The sequence below is a fragment of the Dermacentor andersoni genome, chromosome 6, assembly GCF_023375885.2.
Source record: "Dermacentor andersoni chromosome 6, qqDerAnde1_hic_scaffold, whole genome shotgun sequence".
Taxonomy (NCBI): domain Eukaryota; kingdom Metazoa; phylum Arthropoda; class Arachnida; order Ixodida; family Ixodidae; genus Dermacentor; species Dermacentor andersoni.
The window spans coordinates 184,626,972-184,650,380 of NC_092819.1; the positions used below are offsets into that span (position 1 = coordinate 184,626,972).

Genomic DNA, 23,409 nt, shown 5'->3' on the forward strand with positions numbered 1-23,409 from the left:
GTCGTATAAGTTCACTTTGTAGCAAAAGAGAACACCATGGAACAAGCACGGAGGAGTTTGTTTGTGGTGCTGTGTCGCCGCGGGGTGCTGCTTTCAGACGAAGCTTGGTGCAATGCCAGCGATGCTCGCTGGATGGAATCTTTAGTCGCCGGATCACGGCTCAGAACAGACGCACTTGGCACAGATGGTGCATCGTAAGTTCGCAATGATATTTCCGGCATGACAGACCACCACAAAGAGTTTGGGGATTCAGTCTGAGAAGGGGCAGACGCACACGACTGACCTGGCTCGGCCCGTCAGAAGCGCGCGCGGCCATCTCCTCCATCGGCGGGGTCAACGGCCAGCGGGCTCATGACGTTAGTCTAGAAAGCGTGCCTAATGGTGGAGGCTCGTGTGCATTCGTCTTGGAGGAGTAAGCACCCCTTTTTTCTAAAGTTTTTCTAAAGTCATTGAAGATAAGCATATCTTCAGTAAAGACAGAAACAGCTCTGCCTCCCCTTTACTGTCGCCGTCGCATCGCTAGTCTCCCGAATTCACAAGATATGCCATAGTTCCCTCAGTCAAATACCTTACATATTACCACTAGCTCACATATCCCTTCGTACAGGACATTCCCTAAGTATTGCTTGCCCCCGAACCCATACTGCCACCTTTTCGTCCTCCTTTTTTTCACGCACCACTGTAGACTGGAACCGTATTCCCAATGTCGTCGTGGCCATCACCAAACCACACGCCTTCATTGGCGCTGTAAGAGCTACTCACCCCGAATGGTCAACGTGTTTTCTTTTTTGTACACCCACCCCTTATGTAATACCCCCCACAGTGGGGCCTTTAAGGTAATAAGGTGAAAGTAAAAACTAGGTTTCAAACGCGTTCACTAAAAAGCGACACCTATATACAGGCACATACCCTGTGACCCTAATTGGCATAAAAGAGGTTCGTGAAAGATTAGCACAAGCGGAGTGGCACATGCATAGTTCTCCAAGTCGGCGTCACAGAATTCCACTGAAGAGCAGTACGCGCCCAGCGCCGCATCTACAGTCTTCCGGAAATAGGTTTGTTGGAGAGCGGCACGTATACGTGCACATTGACCTACACTCAACGGTTCCAGTTTTTCCAAGTGTTGGTTTCCAATCCTGTTCCCTCAGCACAACAGTCCCCAGTCTCATTCAACCATAGACTAAACAGTGACCCAGCTTGGCAAGAAAACGCTTAGAAAATAGGCACAGAGCCCTTAATATGTGTGTAAATTTAGTACCCTGAGAATGCTGACGCCTTATAATTGGTGCAATTTTCTTATTCCGTTTTTGTTGCTGAAGCATAGAGATTGATGCTGCGTCATTTAGTATTATAATACCAAGGCGCACTGAAATTCTCCCTCGGCGCTGTGCAGATTCCGCCGGTGTCGCACTTCTGGATCGCTACCGTGACCGTGTCGCACAAGGACGAGCAATGGGCGTGGCCGAGAGCAAGGTGTATCTGCAGGGAGATAAGCCGACGTGCCGCCTGGCGGAGTGCAACCTGGGCAACCTCATTATGGACGCCTTCCTGAAGAAGATGGCTTCGCTACCCAGTCCGCGAGGAGCTTGGACAAGCGTGGCTGCTGTCATTGCTAATGCAGGCGGAATCAGGGCGTCTATTGATGAACAGGTCAGAAGCCTCGGCAGTAATAGAATGACCGAAAGTGATTCGAGTGTTGCTGTTTACACATGAACAAACTCCTTCCAGTATAAATCCTACGTTCTCGAAAAATGTATGCAATTTCTATTTTACAGTTCGGGCGCTGTCGCAAACAGACGCTTCAATGCGTAAACGAAAGCTTTGTACTTTACTAGCGGTGGTCTTGCTTGCACAAATCTAGATTTCGAGTCTCAGCAGATTGTGAACATCAGGTATAGGGAAATAAAACAAATTTGATTGCTAAAGCGATCCCACGCACTTTTCCTTAATTTGTTGTAGTCCAAGCACAACCACCAGGACGTAGAAGTCAATGAGAGTAGCGATGTTGACCTGTTGGTTGTTAATCTTGAAACGAGTGAGTTGTGGAACGGACAGGCAACAAGGACACGAGAAGGCAGAACGCGCTACGTGTGTGTTTTCTTTTGTGCTTCCTTGTGAACTTGTTCGCTGTCCGCGCTACAACTCACTCGCTAGGCACAGAGGACACTTGAAAGAACTCAAGCGATAACTTACCACAATAGATTTATTTCAAGTATTCACAATTGTGCCTTTACCCCTAAAATCATTATAGGGAACTAGTACATTTCTACTTAAACACAGATGGGAACGACAAGCCGACACATTGGAGGCCACACTCATTATTAGAATGTATTTAGTTTAACGAGTATGCAGAGATTTGAGCTCCTTTATTGATAATGATATCGAGGAACGCATCACACCAAAAGTTGCTGTTTCTAGCTTCCATACCCAAACGTTTCCTTTCGCTTTTGCTTCTGTCAATAATTTTAGTTTTAATGTGGGTAGTAGCAGTAACTTGTTGTTTATTTAACACAGATATAAAGCCTATATTACTATACATACAAGGGGGGGGGGAGAAAGTAAATTCACTGCCAAGCATACTTTCCTAGTTCAAATGGTGAGCTGCACCTCTGCCATTAAGGACAAGGAAACTGTTGGACGCCACATTCTTTACTTTCTTAATGTTGTCGTGAAGAAAATACGCGGCGAGGCCCTCTTTTAAAGAGCGCGCAACGCCACCCAACGCTGCCGACCGTCACAAGACGGCGCAACGGCCGTTCCCTGCATCTTCAATCTGAGAGGCCTACATTCCTCCCGCTTTATAGCGTTCTTATGGCTACATTGTGGGGAAATTTGTTTAGGCATGGCAATGCCACGAGAATAAGGCTCTTACCGCAGCTGTAATTGCACGTTATTTACCGACGTGGTACTTTTGGTCTCAAGAGTCGTAACTATTGTCTCACTGCGGCATCGTGCCCCTAAGTGCTATGTGATAGATCGTACCATGCAATCTCAGTCCTTTCGGGTTCTTGTTATAGACTATGTAATATAGTCATTCAGTTTTGCGCGAATCTAGAACAACACCCCAGCCCTAATACTGAAGCTATTACTGAAACGCTCGCTTGAGTTGTAGGAACTATGCACAGACTTGCAGCTAGACCGTCGGTTACCTAATTGAGCTCAAAATTGAAAAAAAAGGCAAGACGGTACAGATGTGAGAGATAATTAGTGGGCAGAACAGACGCACTCAAAAGCACGCTCGCGCCCCTCGGAAAAGTTCAGGTGCGCAACAACGTATCGGTTCGACTGCGTTCACCATCTCCACTATGTAAAGATGCTGAAAGCTGTATGTGACGTAGTAACCTGTTGTTTGTTGGTGCCGAGGATGAAAATGATGAGAAGCGGAAAATCATAAATTTCTACTCGGAACAGCTCGAGCCTGACTTGGTTAACTCACAGGTCGAGCGCGTGCATTAGGAGGTGTTTCCACTAATAAATGTCGGTCCATCATCGCAAAGTTGATTTTTTTCAAGGATAAACAAACTATCCTTATAGTTGCTCACAGACTGAAAGGCTCGTCATGTCCGATACGTCAAGATTTTTCTCTTGCCACCAGGCACGCAAATAGAAAATTGCTCGACCTTGCGAAAACGAAAAATCAGTGCTTTAAACTTGAAGTTTATGAGATTAGCATTGTTGCCTCCACTTTTAAAGCGAAGCTTTCTTTGCCTCTTCCTTCGACTTTCCCACTGCTGCTGCTGCTGCTGCTGCTGTGGGATGCTGTCGCGCACACCGCGTCAGGGGGCGGTTCAGAGCGTGTTTGACAGGCGCGAGTCAGAGAGGAAAGGCGACGGGAGAAACTGGTTTTCACCCAATTGCATCGTATGTGCACAATGCCCTCTGGAGCTCCCTGGCCGTCGCCACTTTAGCCGCTTGAAAGCTGCAATTACCCGTGACTCCCCTCAGAAGCATTGCAGAAACTGCAGAGCGCTTTCTGCTAACGTGCGAGCCCAGAGGGGACGCAGATAGAACTGTAGAGAGAAGAGAAGGAGAGGGAGGGGAAGAGGCAGTTCCCATACAAGAGAGGGTGGGAAGGTGACGTGAGAAGGCAAGGACTATACGACACCGACTCCCCTCATTAGTGCACTTGTTTTTACCTCCTGACTTTCTTGCGGACACCACGTGCGCACGTGGCCATGCATGCGTTTGCAACACAAGCACGTCCGAGCGCCAAGAAGCCTCACCGGAGGTCGGCCAGTGCCTCACTTGCCCTCCCGCTGCCCTTCAACATTTCGACGTTGCGGCAGCGCGAGGTCACACAGGCAGCCAGCATTGTTGACAAGTGGCTGGCGAAGCAGGCAGCCGCTGGTCCCACCCCCCACCCCTACTCTTCGCAGTCGCTGCGGCTGCAGTTCCGAGCTCGCTGTCCCTCGCTCAAGTCAGCGCCGCCCGTGCTGACGGAATAGACTTTGCACATACTTCTGATACAGCAACTGATCCCAGTGCACAGGAGGCATGCTCTAGTCCCCTCCCCGAGGACTCTGGTGGTTCCTGTGATCAACGCATGAACACCACAAGCACTCGCAAACGTGCGCGCGACAACGAAGGTGGCGACGAAGCACCGTATAAGATGCCGCCACCGGGTGTCACACCAGAGAAATAAGGTGCAAACGACGAGACTATGGACACCGTGTCTCCCGCGGCAGCCCACGCTGCTGCGGAAGCAGGCCTGTCTCGTGCATCTCGAAGGGATATTCACAGTGCCCCTAACCCCAACCAGGGGCCCCCTCCACCTGGAGCATCCGAAGTTGTTGCAGCCTCGTCCGCGCATGCTGAAGTGATGGTCACTTCACAGCACACCCCTGAAGGCAATGCTCCTTCACTTTCACCCTCGAGACCTCTCGTATCAGCCCCTGAGGATGGCTTCGCGGTCGTCCAAAGGCGCAAGCGACCCTGCGGGAAGCGCCCGGTGTTTCCAAAGACTGGACCACCTCCTCCACTGAAGCTCTCATCGCAGCCAGTTGCAGGCACGGTGCTATTCCGGCCAGCGGAGCAGTCGGTGTCGTTTCATCGCTCGTCACGCCTCGTAATTGCACAGGCCCTGTCTGCCCGACCTGGCGTCCTTGCTGTAAGGGTCAACACCAAGTTGAACATTGTTGCAGACACGAACATCAGGAACGACAACAAGAGCTGCTGTCTATGGATTCCATCTGAGGAGTGGCTGTTCGAGCACGCATCCCAGCGGACCAAAGCCAGTCCAGGGGTTACGTCCGTGGCATCGACGGAGAATACACGGACGAGCTGCTCGCCGCCATCCCCGCACTTGTCCGGGTGCTCTGAGGGGAAAGGAATGGCAACAAACTAACAGTTGTCTTCGCAGCAAGCAAACCTCCGTCCCACCTGGATATCTTCAAGCTGCCGTTCGCAGTCCGCCCTGCACGCCCGCGCCCTACGCTTTGTACAAACTGCAGAAGGCTAGGTCATCTCACCGCTGCCTGCCAGTGCCAATCCGCTGCCTGCATTGCGGACAACAACATGAAGGTCCCTGTACTGCTTCGAGGGCCCGCTGTCCCAACTGTGGTGCCAACCATGCTGCGGACGATCCCTGATGCCGTCGTTGGCAGGAGGAGCAAAAGGTTGGCGCCATAAGGGCTAATAACGCAGAACCCCTAGCGGGTGAACAGGCTTTCGCCGCTGCAAAGGAAACCACTCCCACCAGGCCAAACCCAGCACCAAAAAAAAAAAAAATAATAACTAATGCCACATCCACGCTTGTGAAATCTGAGGAAACAGCGGAGCTCTGGCTCCCCTGTGTTTGCCTTGTCATTTTCTTTTGTGTACCCGTTCTTTTCTTGCGATTATCTATTTCTGTATGTTCTTTCCTTGTGATGATCTGATTTTCTTGTTCTGTTCTTGTTCATGCAATCATCTCTTCCTTCATTATAATTATCTATGTTGTTATCGAGTAATTGTTGGTTCCGTGTGAAAATCGTATGAATTTATTGCTAGTGTTTATTACTCCAGTCACGTCATTTATAATCTCTATCGCTGCGTTGAGCTAGCATGTGCAGTTCATGTTTGCCTACCCGAAACGAGGGATCATTCGCTCTTGTTGGCGCTCTCAGGGCAGCGAGCGCTAACGTTCTAGCCCGTCAGCGTCTGCCGTTTCCGAAGAGAGAGAGAGAAGTTCGTTGTGTAGCGGAAGAGGCGCTATTGCTTTCGGAGCAGGTACAGGCAACACCCTCTAGAGAACTAGTCTTGGTGGTGTTGGTACAGGCTGAAGTTCACCGACGAGCGCACGCTTTTATGTACCCTTCCTCCTCTTCCACCACCTGGCGTGCCCTCCCTAGCGGACGCTCGCTATGGCGGTGGCGCCATCTGTCAGCCCAGCGGAGAACATTCGTCTCGCGCGACGACGAAGCTTGGCCTGCGTGCACCTCATCTTAGTCACGGTTAAGCAACCCACAGGTAATAGTGCCGGATTGCTTCGGCCTCGCTCACCTTCAGCTCTGGAGCTTCTCGTTGCAGTCGTATTGCCTGGACGCGGGCGGCTGTAAAGGCGTGTTTATAGCCTAACTAAGTTCCACGTTGGGCTTGCTGATATATTGTCACGTGGTGGTGACGTTAAGAACACAGTGGCAATACTGTGAAACGCAAAACTAGATTTTATTGGGCGAACCTGTACCCGCAAAACAGGCTACACCTATAGCACAACGAAAGCGGCGAATACAGTCGGCGATCGTCGAAAATCTGATCAGCGGGTCAAGCGCGTCGGCTTTTATAGAGCAGTCGTCGAATGTTCCAGACTAATCGTTTCGAACCGCGTGCTTTCCACAAAGTTCTACACCATTCGCGTTACGCGATGAAATCAGATAACACAAGGTTCGGCGACAACAGACAGCCGGGTAGAAGCATCGATAACTTTCCAGAAACGTCGGATACATGCAGGCGCGTCCGTCGCTGTGCGATTACAGTTGTTAAGCGGCGAAACGTGGTCGCCCGATAAAGATAAGTACACGTGTCATTACCCCCCTCTTAAAAAGCATCGACCCGATGCTGCAAACAAACGAAGTTAATAAACAAAAGCACTCGTAGCAAAGAAAAGAACAAAAATGACGAAGTTCGTCAGCGTCCGTAAAAGGGTTTAAGGCGCACCACGTGGACCACTTCAGATCGTGCACGGCGCCGCTGTGAATGCGAAATGCCGTCTGGCACGACCTCGTAGTCCCGAGCGCTAATACGTCGGATGAGTCATCACTGAGTCATCGTCGGCGTATCGGGGTCCAGACCCAAACATGGTCGCCAGGCTGGTACTCGACGAAGCGTCGTCAGAGGTTGTAGTGTCGGCTGTCGGTCCTCTGCTGGCTCTTGATTCGCAGGCGGGCTAGCTGTCGGGCTTCTTCGGCGCGCTGGAGATAGCTAGCGACGTCAACATTTCCTTCGTCAGTTACGTGCGGCAGCCTGGCGTCAAGCGTCGTCGTCGGGTTCCTGCCGTAGACCAGCTTGAACGGCGTGATCTGTGTTGCTTCTTGCACCGCCGTGTTGTACGCAAAGGTTACGTATGGCAGGACCGCGTCCCATGTCTTGTGTTCGACGTCGACGTACATTGCTAGCATGTCGGCTAGGGTCTTGTTCAGGCGCTCCGTGAGACCATTCGTCTGCGGATGGTAGGCAGTTGTCCTCCTGTGGCTTGTCTGGCTGTACTGCAGAATGGATTGGGTGAGCTCTGCTGTAAAAGCCGTTCCTCTGTCGGTGATGAGGACTTCTGGGGCACCATGTCGCAGCAGGATGTTTTCGACGAAAAATTTCGCCACTTCGGCTGCGTTGCCTTTTGGTAGAGCTTTAGTTTCAGCAAAGCGGGTGAGATAGTCCGTCGCCACGACGATCCACTTATTCCCGGATGTTGACATCGGAAACAGCCCCAACAAATCCATCCCAATCTGCTGGAATGGTCGGCGAAGAGTTTCCATCGGCTGTAGTAATCCTGCTGGCCTTGTCGGTGGTGTCTTGCGTCGTTGACAATCTCGGCATGTCTTGACGTAACGGGCGACGTCGGCGGTCAGACGCGGCCAGTAATACCTTTCCTGTATTCTCGACAGCGTCCGGGAGAATCCGAGGTGCCCAGCGGTTGGATCGCCGTGTAGGGCGTGCAGTATCTCTGGACGCAGCGCTGACGGTACACCAAGAAGGTAGCTGGAGCGGACTGGTGAGAAGTTCTTCTTCACGAGTAGATTGTTTTGAAGCGTGAACGAAGATAATCCACGCTTAAATGCCCTAGGGACAACGTCGGTGTGCCCTTCCAAATACTCGACAAGGGCTTTTAGCTCCGGGTCCCCTCGTTGTTGTTCGGCGAAGTCTTCCGCGCTTATTATGCCAAGGAAGGCGTCGTCATCCTCGTCATCTTGCGGCGGTGGGTCAATGGGGGTGCGTGATAGGCAATCGGCATCTGAGTGTTTTCTTCCAGACTTGTATGTTACAGTGATGTCGTATTCTTGTAGTCTGAGACTCCACCGCGCCAGCCGTCCTGAAGGGTCCTTTAAGTTAGCTAGCCAACACAACGCGTGATGGTCGCTGACCACTTTGAATGGCCTGCCATAGAGGTAAGGGCGAAATTTGGCTGTAGCCCAAACGATGGCGAGGCATTACTTTTCGGTTGTAGAATAATTGCCTTCCGCTTTTGACAACGACCGGCTAGCGTAAGCTATCACGTGTTCATGTCCATCTTTTCTCTGGACTAGGACGGCACCGAGGCCTAGGCTACTGGCGTCAGTGTGTATTTCGGTATCGGCGTGCTCGTCGAAGTGCGCAAGTACGGGAGGCGACTGCATGCGTCGTTTGAGTTCTTGAAATGCGTCGGCCTGCGGCGTTTCCCACTTGAACTCGACGTCACATTTAGTTAGCTTTGTCAGCGGCTCAGCGATGCGTGAAAAGTCCTTGACAAAGCGCCTATAGTAGGCACACATGCCAAGGAATCTTCGCACTGCCTTCTTGTCGGTTGGCTGCGGGAACTTTGCGATGGCAGCTGTCTTCTGTGGGTCGGGGCGTACTCCTGATTTGCTGATCACGTGGCCTAGGAACAAAAGCTCATCGTAAGCGAAACGGCACTTTTCCGGCTTCAGAGTGAGCCCTGATGAGTTGATAGCTTCTAACACGGTCGCAAGCCGCCTAAGGTGATCGTCGAAATTTCCGGCGAAGACAACGACGTTATCCAGGTAAACAAGGCACGTCTGCCACTTCAGTCCGGCTAACACCGTGTCCATGACGCGCTGAAACGTTGCAGGCGCCGAGCACAGTCCGAATGGCATGACCTTGAACTCGTAGAGGCCGTCTGGCGTGATGCAGGCAGTCTTTTCGCGATATCTCTCGTCGACTTCTATTTGCCAGTAGCCAGACTTAAAGGTCTATCGACGAGAAGTATTTAGCGCTGCAGAGCCGATCCAATGCGCCGTCTATCCGTTGAAGGGGGTACACATCCTTCTTCGTGATCTTGTTCAGTCGACGATAATCGACGCAGAAGCGTAGGGTTCCGTCCTTTTTCTTTACCAGGACTACAGGAGAGGCCCACGGGCTTTTCGACGGCTGGATGATGTCGTCGCGCAGCATTTCGTCGACTTGTTGCCTCATAGCGTCACGTTCTCGCGTCGAAACACGGTAAGGCCTCTGGCGGAGTGGTCGAGCGCTCTTCGGTTATTATGCGATGTTTTGCAACTGATGTTTGTCGAATCCTCGATGACGTCCAAAAGCAGTCTTTGTATCGTAGGAGAAGACTTCTGTTCTGTTGCTGCTTACTCATAGGAAGACTTGGATTCACGTCGAAGTCTGGTTCGGGGACAATGCTCATCGGGGTAGATGCGGCTGAATCCGAGAGGACAAAGGCATTGCTGGTTTCCACAGTTTCATCGATGTATGCGATTGTCGTGCCCTTGTGGATGTGCTTGAACTCTTGGTTGAAGTTGGTTAGCATAACTTCCACTTGCTCTCCGTGGAGTCGAGCGATCCCTCTTGCGACGCAAATTTCACGGTCGAGCAGTAGATGTTGGTCGCCCTCGATGACGCCTTCTACGTCAGCGGGTGTTTCAGTGCCGACGGAAATAATAATGCTGGAGCGCGGCGGGATGCTCACTTGATCTTCGAGCACACTCAAGGCGTGGTGACTACGAGGTCTCTCCGGCGGCATCGCTTTATCTTCCGACAGCGTTATTGACTTCGACTTCAGGTCGATGATTGCGCCGTGTTGGTCCAGGAAGTCCATACCGAAAATGACGTCTCGTGAACACTGTTGGAGGATAACGAAGGTGGCAGGGTAAGTCCGGTCATGAATGGATATTCTTGCCGTGCAGATTCCAGTCGGTGTGATGAGGTCTCCTCCAGCGGTCCGAATTTGAGGGCCTTCCCATGCGGTCTTAACTTTCTTCAACTGGGCGGCGATGTGTCCACTCATTACGGAGTAATCAGCCCCTGTGTCCACTAAGGCGGTAACTGCGTGGCCGTCCAGAAGCACCTCGAGGTCGGTGGTTCTTTGTCTGGCGTTGCAGTTAGGTCTTGGCGTCGGATCACGGCTGCGTCGCGTTGACCTGTGGCTGGTATGTGACGTCGTCAGGTCGTCTTTCGTCGTCGCATTCTTTCTTTCCAGACTTCATCAGGACGGCGGCGTGTCGTTATGTTGTCGAGGTAGTTTCTTCGGCGTCTTCATCGGCGGCGGTGGGTCTTCGTCAGTTCGACGGACAGCAACCGCACCTCCATCGGTTGCTGCCTTTAGTTTTCTGGATATGGGCCCGGGCTGGGCCAGTGAATGGTCGGCGCTGCGGCGACAGGTAGCGGCCTGGTGATGGCGAACGCGACGCTCGTCGAGAGCTCCTCTGAGTAGCCGCGAGGTAGTCAGCGATATCGCGAGGGCGTTCACCTTGCTGCGGGCGCGGAGCGTTGACCGCGAAACCTCGCAGTCCCATCTCCCGGTATGGACATCGTCGGTAGACGTGACCCGCTTCTCCGCAGTGGTAGCACAGCGGGCGGTGGTCAGGAGCGCGCCATACGTCTGTCTTCCTCGGTTAGCTGCGCTGGGCGACGGGTGGGCATGCTGGTGGCGGGGGTGGTCGACGGAATTGCGGCGTTACAGGGCCCTGTCGCGGTCGCGGAGGAGGAGCTTGACGGCGTGCGACGGCGGCGTAGGTCATCGCTTCTGGCTGGGGTTAAGGTAATTGAGGTTGCACCTCCGGAACCCCAAGCGACCGCTGAACCTCATCTTTGACGATGTCAGCGATCGAGGCCACTTGAGGCTGCGACGACGGGAAGATCTTCTGGAGCTCCTCTCGTACGACTGCCCTGATAGCCTCGCGCAGGTCGTCGGAGGCCAGCGATTGAACGCCGGCATAGTTTGTAGAGTTGGTGCGGCGGTCGAATTGCCGGTTTCGCATCTCGAGAGTCTTCTCGATGCTAGTGGCCTCGCGAAGAAACTCGTCGACGGTCTTCGGTGGGCTTCGTACCATACCGGCGAAAAGTTCCTCCTTTACACCACGCATCAGTATCCGGACTTTCTCTTCCTCGGACATTTCCGGGTCGGCGTGGCGAAATAGGCGGCTCATTTCTTCCGTAAAGATGGCAACGTTCTCGTTTGGTAGCTGCACTCGGGCGTCCAGCATAGCTTCAGCCCTTTCCTTGCGCACGACGCTTGTAAAGGTGCGCAGGAAGCAGCTACGGAACAGGTCCCACGTTGTCAAGGTCGATTCCTTGTTCTCAAACCAAGTTTTGGCGGCGTCTTCTAAGGCGAAGTAGATATGCCGCAGCTTGTCGTCGGAGTCCCAGTTGTTGAACGTCGCGATGCGTTCGTAGGTCTCCAGCCATGATTCCGGGTCTTCAGTCACTGCTCCATGGAAGGTTGGTGGGTCCCGAGGTTGTTGTAGGATAACGGGGGACGCTGGGGCAGCCATTGGGGTTGTTTTGACCACGATCTTTTTTGTCGACTCAGGTAGAAGTTCGTGCTCTGGGGGCAGTCCTTGAAGTCTGCGGCTAGCACGCTGGTCTTGGGCGATGTTGGTCTTGTCCTCGGGCTTCGGGCTTGGATCGCGGCTTTGCGGGGGCGTTCGGTACATGAACACACTAGCACCTCCACCAGATGTCACGTGGTGGTGACGTTAAGAACACAGTGGCAATACTGTGAAAGGCAAAACTAGATTTTATTGGGCGAACCTGTGCCCACAAAACAGGCTACACTTATAGCACAACGAAAGCGGCGAATACAGTCGGCGATCGTCGAAAATCTGATCAGCGGGTCAAGCGCGTCGGCTTTTATAGAGCAGTCGTCGAATGTTCCAGTCTAATCGTTTCGACCCCCGTGCTTTCCACAAAGTTCTACACCATTCGCGTTACGCGATGAAATCAGATAACACGAGGTTCGGCGACAACAGACAGCCGGGTAGAAGCATCGATAATTTTCCAGAAACGTCGGATACATGCAGGCGCGTCCGTCGCTGTGCGATTACAGTTGTTAAGCGGCGAAACGTGGTCGCCCGATAAAGATAGGTACACGTGTCAATATCTAGATGGAGGCAAAAGGTGTAGCGCATCAGAAACCGGACAAAAGAAGAAGACAGACGACACGCACGTTTCGCGCTAACTTTCAACAACGAGGATTTATTGCGGGATCACAGCATACATATATACCTTTCTCCCACCTGTACGTGCTCCGAGCAACCTGATATAGTTTCTCATGGCAGAATGTGAAGACAGTGTTAAATAATCATGCCAAGCGCATAAATTCCACCTCTTTTCCTGATAATGAGCTTTATGGTTTGCTGACACAAGACCCACTGAAGATGGCGATGTGATGTGCTTCAATGATAAGCCTGTCATTTCGTGAAGGCTCTTTCTAGGATCACTCTATCTTTAAAGAGAGGCCAGCAGGACCATCTCCTGCAGTGCTGCGCAAGAAAACCATCGACCTGTTCTTTGTTTAGATTGCTATTATGCTCTCTTCATCATCATCATCTTCTTCTTCTTCATCAGCCTATTTTGTCCACTGCAGGACGAAGGCCCTGCGATCTGCAATTACCCCTGTCCTGTGCCAACCGATTCCAACTAGCACTAAGAGGCATGTTCAGGTGCTAAGAGACATGTTAGACAGATGCCTGAAAGAAAGGTTGAAAGATTCAAATGTTCTTAAAGTATTTCGATATGTAGAAGGTTTCCTCCTTGTCCTTAATTATAATTATGAATATTTTGAGCAGAAATGTGGCAGTGTACTCTGCGTTGTACGAGAGTGTCTCAGTCCGCTTGATATTACTTTTGAATAACCTAGTGACGGTGCCATACGGTTTTTAGACCTACAAATGGTTGTAATGCACCATCAAACAGGCTGGTATTATCATCCGTGCGCCAACAAACCATTGCTTTCATTTCGTTCTTCGCCTTCTAAGCTTGTCAAGAGAGGCATACTAAAGATGTGCTTAATCAATGCTCTATACAAATCGTGTCGGCGTCTATTCAATGTAGGCTTCACACAACAAGTGAAACGCCTTCGTGATTCTGTATACCCTACCCACATCATCGCATCGATACCTGAGGAATTACTGAAGCAATTTCAACCTAAGGCATCATCGCCAGTGTGGCCCAGTACAGAGAACAATAGGGTAGCAGCCATACCGTGCATGCAAATATAGTCGCACGGACTCAAGAAAATAGCACAATGCAATAACATTCCTGTGGGAAGTACGGTAGCACGATCAAAAGATAGCGCTGTGTGTGTCCCTAGGTGTCTTCTTTTGTCCCGCCTTTTAATCGAGCTACCGTACTCCCCTTGAAGATGCATTACCAACAAGCCCACATTGCAACCCTCGTGAACATTCCTGTGGCATTTTCAGCGCCTAACAAATTAAGCACTATGTAGAAGGACCGCACCAGGAGGCAGGGCCGGATAAAGAAAGGCTGGAAGGCGACACAACGAACTGATTGGAACTATTCGTGCATAGCGCAAACAGTCCTCTTTAAAATGGCATATTTCGCACTTTCGCTTTGGCGAAATCAGATATAGTCTGTTCAAAGGATAGATCGCGGAGGAGGTCACTTTCACTGGACATGATAGCAAGCGAGTTCACCTTGTCGTCAAGGAGGCTCGAACGAAGGCGATTTTTTATCAGCGACAACTTGGAAAACGATCGTTCGGTCTCAGAGTTTGCTACGAGTATGTTTAAGTACATTCGCAACGCAATCGAGAGGTTCGAAAACACATCAATAAGCTTTCTTTCCTGCAGCAACTTCATTATTGCCAGGGGACTTTTGTCCTGGCCCACAGAGTTGCGCAGAAAGTTTGCAAATTGAACAATTTCAGCGCAAGATGCTGGCTCCAAATCATTTTTGTAGGTTTTCACCAAGTTCTCAGCCTGCTGTGCCAGACAGGCCTCACTCCCAACTTCTGTCAGCAATTTTAAGAATCCGAACCTTTCGCAGAGTTCAGTGTAGGCGGCCTTTCGCACTCGCAAAGCAGAGCCTAGACTGGCAAGTACAACATTGTAGGTCTCTACGATAAACTTTTTTCTACCTTGTAGCGCACTATCGCTTTTTCCATCCGGGTGCTTACTGAAAACGATGCGTTTGCCCTCATCCTGATAACATTGAATGGTATTTAGCGTGCGTGCTCTCTTCGAAGGTATCAAAGAGAGGTCGCAAAGAATTAACAAAGTCTTCTAGAGAGCTCAGCAAGTCTACAGCAGTTGAAATGTCTAGGCCTGGTTTCTGAAGTGCTACGCTCGCTTTGTCAAAGCGCTCCAAGATTTCACTCCAGAGAATTGCCATGAATGCAGTCTCTAGTTTTGTCATTTTCTTGAAGAGAGAGTGCGCTTCGTTTCTAGTGTCACCGTTATCTTCCTCGTTCTTTGATATAGCTTCAAGGCAACACAAGACTGCATAGAATTTTTTTAGAATGGCCTTACATGATTCAGCGTGTCTTGGCCACCTGGTCTCAGAGAGACGTTTCAAAACGAGCTGCTGGCCAGTTCCGCCCATGCTGTCCAAAAGATACCCCCATCGCTGAGATGAGGCAGCAAAGAACACATACAGCCTCCGAATTACAGTGAAAAATTTGACTGCCTCATTGCTACTGTCAACGCTACACGCGCCAACTAAGTTCTGTGAATGACCAGCACACGGGACGTAGGCTGCCAATTCGTTCAGGTGTTTGATTTGCCGGAATCAAACACATGATAGTAGACATGAGCAAGAAGATAACCTTTCTCCTCCCTTTGACTGACAAAGTCGGAGAAGTGGGAATGCTAGCTCAACTGTTCTCTGATAAATTTGATAACATTCAGGAGCGTCTAAATAAATACGAGAGTGAGATAAAATGCATTCATGGACAAGTTGATAAAATTGATAAAGCCTATAATGCTGAAAGTTCTGCACAACTACAGCTTGACGTTGATGACCTTGAATGGCGCAGTAGGCGCTTGAATATTGAAATCCACGGAATACCTGAGGAAGAGGGTGATGACCTTCTATCTAAAGTCAATGATGTCGCTACAAAGTTAGATTTCGGTAAACTTGTTCGTGCAGACATTTCCGCCCTTCACAGGATGGCATCCAAGTCGGGCAAGATACGGGGAGTGATCGTTCGTTTTGTGCACCAGGGCACACGTCACATTTGGCTGCAGAGGAGGAAGGCTCTCCGGCAGTGTAGTGAGTGCCTCTGTATAACAAAGAACATGACTAGGCGTGCAAGGATTCTCATCATTCATCATCATCATCATTTATTGGACCCTTAAGGGCCCTTTACAGGGTATTACTTAAGGGGGGGGGGGAAGTCATAGGTATACATAAGTCAAAGTTGTTACATCAAAAATGAATTGAAATAACGCAAGTTAAATAATGCAGCAAAACAAAATAGGAGTACAGGCAACTTCAAATGCAACAACACTTGGAATGAAAAGAGAAATCGTTCAATTGTAGTTTCCAAATTGTGAAAGCAACCGCTCTTTAAATTCTTCAGGGTCATGCTCCCTGACAGTTGCATCTGGGAGTGCATTCCATTCCTGGATTGCTGTGGGTAAAATGATTTACTGAAGGCAGCAGTTGATCCATACAGGCGCTGTAAACTGAGTGAATTGAACAGGCGTCGTGACGAACGTGCTGGTGGTAGAAGAAGTGATTCGTGCAGATGTTGAAAATGGTAGTACAACTTGTGGAATAAGCATAGACGTGCTATCTTGCGTCGATAGACTAATGTGGGTAAATTGAGCGATGACTTAATACTACTGATACTAGTTTTGTAGTCATATTTTGAAGATATGAATCGAGCAGCACGGTTCTGGACCGATTGTATTGCATTGATTAGATATGTTTGATGTGGACACCAAATCGCGGAGGCGTATTCAAGTTTCGTTCGAACAAAAGTTTCGTATGCCAGTTTACGGACGGAAGGGGGTGACAACGATAATGTTCTTCTGATGAAGCCTAGTGTTTTAGAGCTGTCGGCGATCAGTTTCGTGATGTGTGCCGACCAGTTAAGATTGCTAGCGATTAGGATACCGAGGTAGCGATACGTTTGTACTTGCGAGATGTTGAGTGTGCCTAATGAGTACTCATGGGTGATGTTAGTGTGCTTGCGGGAAATTTGAATAAATTTGCATTTAGAAATGTTAAGCTGCATCAACCATGTGGTACACCAGTTATCTATTAAATGCAGGTCGTTCTGAAGAAGGGCCTGGTCAGACTCAGTAGAAATTCGACGATAAAGACACAGTCGTCCACGAAGAGGCGTATGGATGATGAAATACGACAAGGGAGGTCATTAATGTAGATGAGAAAGAGAAGGGGACCAAGGACTGATCCTTGTGGAACTCCAGAATATACCTTGCTTGAGGCTGAACAACATCCACCTATAACGGTGTACTGAAGGCGGTCGGTGGGGAAGCATTTAATCCAGGCTAGAATTTGCGGGTGTAGGCTGAGAGAAGAGAGTTTCCAGATTAGTCGTAGATGGGTAACACGATCGAATGCCTTTGAGAAGTCTAAGAATATTACATCAGTTTGAAATAATGAATCTAGGTATAAATGATGGTCGGTGGTAAATTCAAAAGTTTCGTTTCGCAAGAAAGACCAGACCTGAAACCGTGTTGATTGGTGAAAAAGAACCCGTTGTTATCAAGGTGTAGGGTGACTTGAGAATAAATTATGTTCCATTAGTTTGCGTGCAATGCATGTTAAAGGGATTGGACGATAATTTGAAGGATCAGACCGGTTACCACTTTTGAATACTGGAACTACTTTGCTGACCTTGCAGTCATTTGGAAGCGAGCCTTCATGGAGGGATTGGGTAAAGATTATTTGTAGTAAACAACTTGATGGGACTACGGTTGCTTTGAGCACTTTAGCAGATATGTTATCGGGGCCGGGACTACTTGATAATTTCAACTTGTCGATCAGCTTTGCGATGCCTTCCGCCGTAACTGTAATGGGCAGCATCTGAGAAAATTTGGGACCAGAAAAGTTCGGGATGTTATGATGCGGTTCATGAGTGAATATCGAAGAAAGGAAAGAGTTCATAACAACAGGACGTTCGTCAGGCGACACATGCGAACCATCCGGGTTAGAAAGAGATATGTTGTGCGATTGATAGCTAGAACGGGAAATCAGATTCCAGAATTTCTGTGGATTTTTGCTCATTATGTTCAGTAGATCCTGATGAAAGAATTTCTTGTTGGAGGTCTTCAAGACGCTTGTATACTCTTTCAGACAAGAGACGTATTTTTCCCACCCGAGGGCTGAACTAGAACGCCTAGCTATGCGAAAAAGACGTTTTTTTCTTCCGGGATAGCTTAGTTAGGGCACTACTGAACCAGGGTTTGCCAGCGTCGCCACGAATGCATATGACTGAAACACAGGCTTCAATTAGTGCCAAGAGTTTGCGCTTGAATATTAACCAGTTTTGGTTGACAGTCCTGGAAGGAGCGAGCTGTTTAAAGGTGTGATAAAGATTCATGAGTTCAGCGTTCATAGTAGTGAAATCTGCTTTGTTATAATCACGGATAACTTCAGTGGAAGGGTTCCGGGGAGGCTTCGATACTGATAGGTTAAATAAAATTATATTGTGATCGCTGAGACCGTGAGCGCGAGACATTGAATGGACCATTTCTGGGTGCGAAACAAAAACTAGATCAAGGGTGTTGTTGATCCTAGTTGGCATATTGACTGTTTGTGTAAGATTATACATAAGTACAAGATCGAGGAATTCTTTGGATTGGCCAGAAATAGCGCATAATGTATCCGAGATTATATCAGGGTAATTGAAATCACCGCAGAGAATAACGTTGGCTCTAGGAAAGCGGTTGTGCAAACCGAGAAGGACAGTGTGTAGTTCTTCTACAAAGGAAATGTCACAGTCAGGCGCACGATAGCAAGCGATGAGCATGTTAGTGCTTTCAGGGAGAGATATGTTCACGCAGAAAATTTCGTGATGGCATTCAATATTGAGTGCAGAGGAAGGTAGGTTGGGATTCACGAGAACTAGAACACCACCGCCTTTCCGTCCGACCCTGTCACGTCTGTGCACAGAAAATGGCATATTGGTGAGTAGCTCATCGGATGAGATATCGGGGGTTAGCCATGTTTCTGTAAAAACAGCGATGTCAGTAAGGTTATCTTCAAGAATGGCTTCGACACGTTCCCTTTTAGGAAAGTAGCTACGGATATTGGTAAGTAGAGCCGATATTGTTTGGTCTGCTGGTGCGCTGACAGGGCGATGTACTGGCCGATACGATGTTAGCTGTGGAAGCCCTGGAATACGCGGTAAACGCTATATTTTCAATTCGAGTACAGAATCCGATCCAGCATCGTAAGTGTATTGCTTGTTACCAATAACTAGTTTTTCAAAACGGATCTTAAAAGGCAGCTTACTATTGAGGTCATATGCGTATAACGTTGCTAGAGCTTTGCGTACACGTGTAGAATAATCTTCTCGAATTGAAGATGACGTGTCCTTCAGTTTAGATCCAGCTGACAAAATATTCGATTTCGTTTTAAAGCTGCTTAGTTTGACTATAATGGGACGTTGTTTATTATCGCAAAAACGACCAAGCCTGTGAGCTCGCTCGATATCACAACTAGAGATTGTTACTTCAAGGTGCTGCGCGCAGAATGATATGATATGCGACTCCGACTTTGCCCCCGTTTCGCCACTGGCGTCTGTAATTCCGAAAAACAATAGGTTGTTTCGGCGAAGGCGGTTCTCTGAATCGTCCCATTTCCCGGCAAGCTCCTTAATTTCTGAGGACAGCATTTTGAGGACAGTATTAGCGACGGGTTGGTCAGTGGATTGGAAGACTTCAACGTTTTTTTCTAGTACATCATCACGGCTGCTGAGACCACTGACAATGTTTTATATATTTGTCTGAGGAGAACGGATCAAAGCAAGTTCGGACAATATGGTGTTTTGCGAGAGCTCCATTCGGGCAATGGCCTCTGATATAGACTGAAGGGTTGGGGGTCCAGGATTCAATTCAATGTCGCCAGACAAAACAAGTAAAAGAAAAACTATAGATGCCCATTGATACAGAAAGAACAAAGCGTCAGGCCTAACAGCCATCGCCAATCGTCAAGGGCGTCCAGAGGGCACGACACCGCAAATAAGAAAGGACCATTACATCGAATGCATTTCGCGTTCGGGAGATAACTAACCTGCAGCAGAATAGGCATCTTTGAGACCCTGCTCGTTGCGGTAGCGTGCCCCAACTGGCCTCCGGACTGCGGCGGTTTATGTAGACCAAGCGGATCACGAGCGCTCATAGTAGCACTCGGTTGCCAGGCGAAGTAGCTCTCGATGCCAAGAGCGCTCGGTTGCCAGGCGAAGAAGTTGTCGATGCCAAGACCAGGTGCGTGTTGAGTGCCGTTGCTGTTCGTCGGGCGGTGTTCGGGAAACCGGCAGTCCGTGTCGCAGAAAGGTGGTGCCTGGGTGGGCTCGGCCGGCCGGAGATTGCTGAATTCCAAGGGGAACATCCAAAGCAGGAAAACCTGCAGCATCTTTGAGACCCTGCTCGTTGCGGTAGCGTGCCCCTTCGGATAGCAAGAACATGGGCTACAAGGGTTGGATATGACTATGCTTGGCACTAACAGCAAAGTCCTCGTGCACAGAAAGAACGGGGAACCAACTGCACTCGTCAGGGGCAAGGACGACTTGACTGCCGTGTGTGATTGACTTTCTATTTTGTCAGCGTATCTGCTTGTGTAACGTATTACATTACTTGCAATGGATACCATAGGATGTATTACACTCACTGAATCAGTCCGAGAATTTGATAACAAGCACACTGGTTTTCTTCGGTGCTTTCACTTAAATGTGCAGTCTATTGGAAACAAGGTCACGGAACTTTAATGCCTTTTTAAGAGGATGAATTACTGCTTTGATAATAATATGTTCAGAGAAACCAGGAATGCAAATGACTTGGATGTTTTTCAAATCCCTGACGTGAAAACGCTCTTCGTGCGTAGCCTAACCCGACGAGGTGGAGGCGTGCCTTTGTTAGTCAATAGTTTCTTTAAAGCAGTTCTAGTTGACGAGTTTTCTTGTGTAACTGCTGATTACGAAGTAGTGTGTGTTCTTTTTAGCAATGTCGTCACTGTTTCCTGTTATCGTCCTCCAGATGGCAACGTGCGTCTTTTCCTTCTTTTCTTGGATAACTTGCTTACTTTTGTAAATAAAAATCAGTATAATGTTTTCATTGGCGGAGACTGCAATATAGATATGAATTGCGATAATGTAAAACAGATTGAATTGGAAAATCTGCTTTCATGCTACAACTGTGAAAATGTAAATATTCCTACAAGGGCTACCATGTGTTCGCAGACTATTGTGGATTTGTTTATAATAAATTATTATAAGTCGTTAGTTACAACACGAGTGCTTTTGTACCCCATCAGTGACCATAGGCCAATATGCTGTTGTATTAATACCGACAGACCTAGAGTGGACAATGATGTTGACTCCGGTTTCCAGTGTGTCTCACAAACGGCTCTGGATGCTTTCTATTTGGATATAAGTAACGTGTGTTGGGACAATATTTTTCATTCTACTGATGGCAATGAGGCATGATACTTTCTTTAGTTGTTTCTCGGCAGTATACAAAAAACACTTCATCTACAAACGTCCAGAAAGGGTGAAAGGCTGTCGAGAGCCATGGATGGCACTTGAGCTTTTGCACAAGATTGACAAAAAGGATCATTTATTTAAGAAATTTATGCGTAGGCATAAAGAAGTAGACCTAATTGCATTTAAGCGGTTTCGAAATGCCTTAGGTAAGGAACTTAAGAAATCAAAGGAAATGTATTACTTTCATCTATTTTCTTGCTGTTCTAAACGAACAGATGTATTATGGAACAAGCTGAATTCACTTATAGGACGGAGCGACAGGAAGGAACCGCCACCGGAAGTCTTGCACGGTGGGGGAACAGTCAGTGGTGACCGTATGGTCAATGTGTTTAACAACTAGCTCGTGCAGCGAGATTTCGACACTGGGCCACGTGCATCCTACACAGCTCTTGATCCTCATAACACAAATACGTTCTTTTTAGAAGCAACAGTAGAACATCAAGTTTGCGCTGTTGTCTTGGGCTTCAAAAACAGCCATAGTTAAGATGCTGATGGGCTGCAAGTAAGGCCAGACAAATACGTAATAAATAAGATTGCCCCTGTCCTGATATATATATATATATATATATATATATATATATATATATATATATATATATATATATATATATATATATATATATATATATATATATATATATATATATATATATATATATGTGTGTGTGTAAACATGTATTCAGACGGGTGTTTTTCCATCCAGCATGCAAGTGGCTGGTGTAGTGGCTTTATACCAGAAAGGAGACAAAAACGACGTCTCCAATTATAAACCAGTGTTGATACTGCCTGTATTTTCTACAGGTTCCGAGAGAACAATCTGTAATCGACTATTTCCTTTCTGTATTAAGCACGTGATAACCAAATGCCAGTACGGATTTTCAAAGAATTAAAATTAAATTATGGAGTTTTACGTGCCAAAACCACTTTCTGATTACGAGGCACGCCGTAGTGGAGGACTCCGGAAATTTCGACCACCTGGGGTTCTGTAAAGTGCACCTAAATCTAAGTACAGGGGTGTTTTCGCATTTAGCCCCCATCGAAATGCGGCCGCCGTAGCCGGGATTTGATCCCGCGACCTCGCACTCAGCAGCCCAACACCATAGACACTGACCAACCACGGCGAGTTATAAAGAATTTATCAACAGAACTACCTGTTCTCGACTAGAAATAATATATATTGGAGAAATCTGAAGAAAAACTATTTGTTATTGGTGTTTCTGTTGATTTTGCGCAAGATTTTGATTACATACATAATAAAATTTTATCTGACAAATTAAGTCACTATGGCATTCGTGGGCTTCCCCTAATGCTACTGAAAAGTTATCTTTCAGAAAGATGTCAGTTTGTGTCGAAGAATAAAATAGGATCGGAGAGAAAGCAAATAATCTCAGGAGTACCGCAGGGTAGCATTCTCGGGCCTTTTATCTTTAATTTATATATTGTCACGTGGTAGTGACGGTAAAGAAAGCAGCCAAACCGAAAAAGACGAAACTAGCGTTTTATTAGGCGAACTTGTGCCCTGAAAAACAGGCTACATTCAAAGAATGGCGACAGTGGCGAACATAGTCGGCGATCGTCGAAAATGTGATCAGCGGGTCAAGCGCGTCAGCTTTTATACATCAGTCATCGAATATTCCTGAGTTATCGCTGGAACCCGCGTGCCTTCCACAAAGTCCTACATTATTCGCGTCGCGCACACATGCAATCAGACTACAGAAGGTTCGGTCACAGACAGCGGATGGAAGCATTAATAACATTCCAGAACCTTCCGATGCATGCAGGCGCGTCCTGAGCTGTGCGATAACATTTGTTAGGCGCTGAAACGTGTCGCCCGATACAGACAAACAAGTACACGAGTCAGTACCCCCCTCTTCAAGAAAGCATCGACCTGATGCTGCAAACAAAACTAATAAAGAAAAACACTCGTAGAAAAGAGAATACCAAAATAAGGAAGTTCGTCAGCGTCCGTAAAATGGTTTAAGACGCACCACGTGGACCACTTTAGATCGTGCGCGGCGCCGCTGTGAATGCGAAATGCTGTCTGGCACGACCTCATACTCCGGTGCGCCAATACATCGAATGACCTTGTAGGGTCCGAAATAGCGTCGCAATAGTTTCTCACTCAGTCCTCGTCGGCGTATTGGGATTCCAAACCCAAACGCGGTCGCTGGGCTGGTACTCGACGAAGCGTCGTCGGAGGTCCTAGTGTCGGCTCTCGGTACGCTGCTGGTTCTTGATCCGTAGGCGGGCGACCTATCGGGCTTCTTCGGCGCACTGGGGATAGGTAGCGACGTCCGGAT

At 48.4% G+C, this 23,409-nt stretch overlaps 1 protein-coding gene across 2 annotated transcripts in view; it reads left to right on the plus strand.

Moving 5' to 3' along the window:
- LOC126523968 (protein 5NUC-like) overlaps positions 1-23,409 on the plus strand; it is a 648,261-nt gene that overhangs the window by 501,071 nt on the left and 123,781 nt on the right. For both annotated transcript variants that reach the window (XM_050172368.3, XM_055067017.2), the window contains one exon: positions 1,394-1,650. In XM_050172368.3, the coding sequence (XP_050028325.1) occupies positions 1,394-1,650 (257 nt within the window). The remainder of the gene's footprint in view (positions 1-1,393; positions 1,651-23,409) is intronic.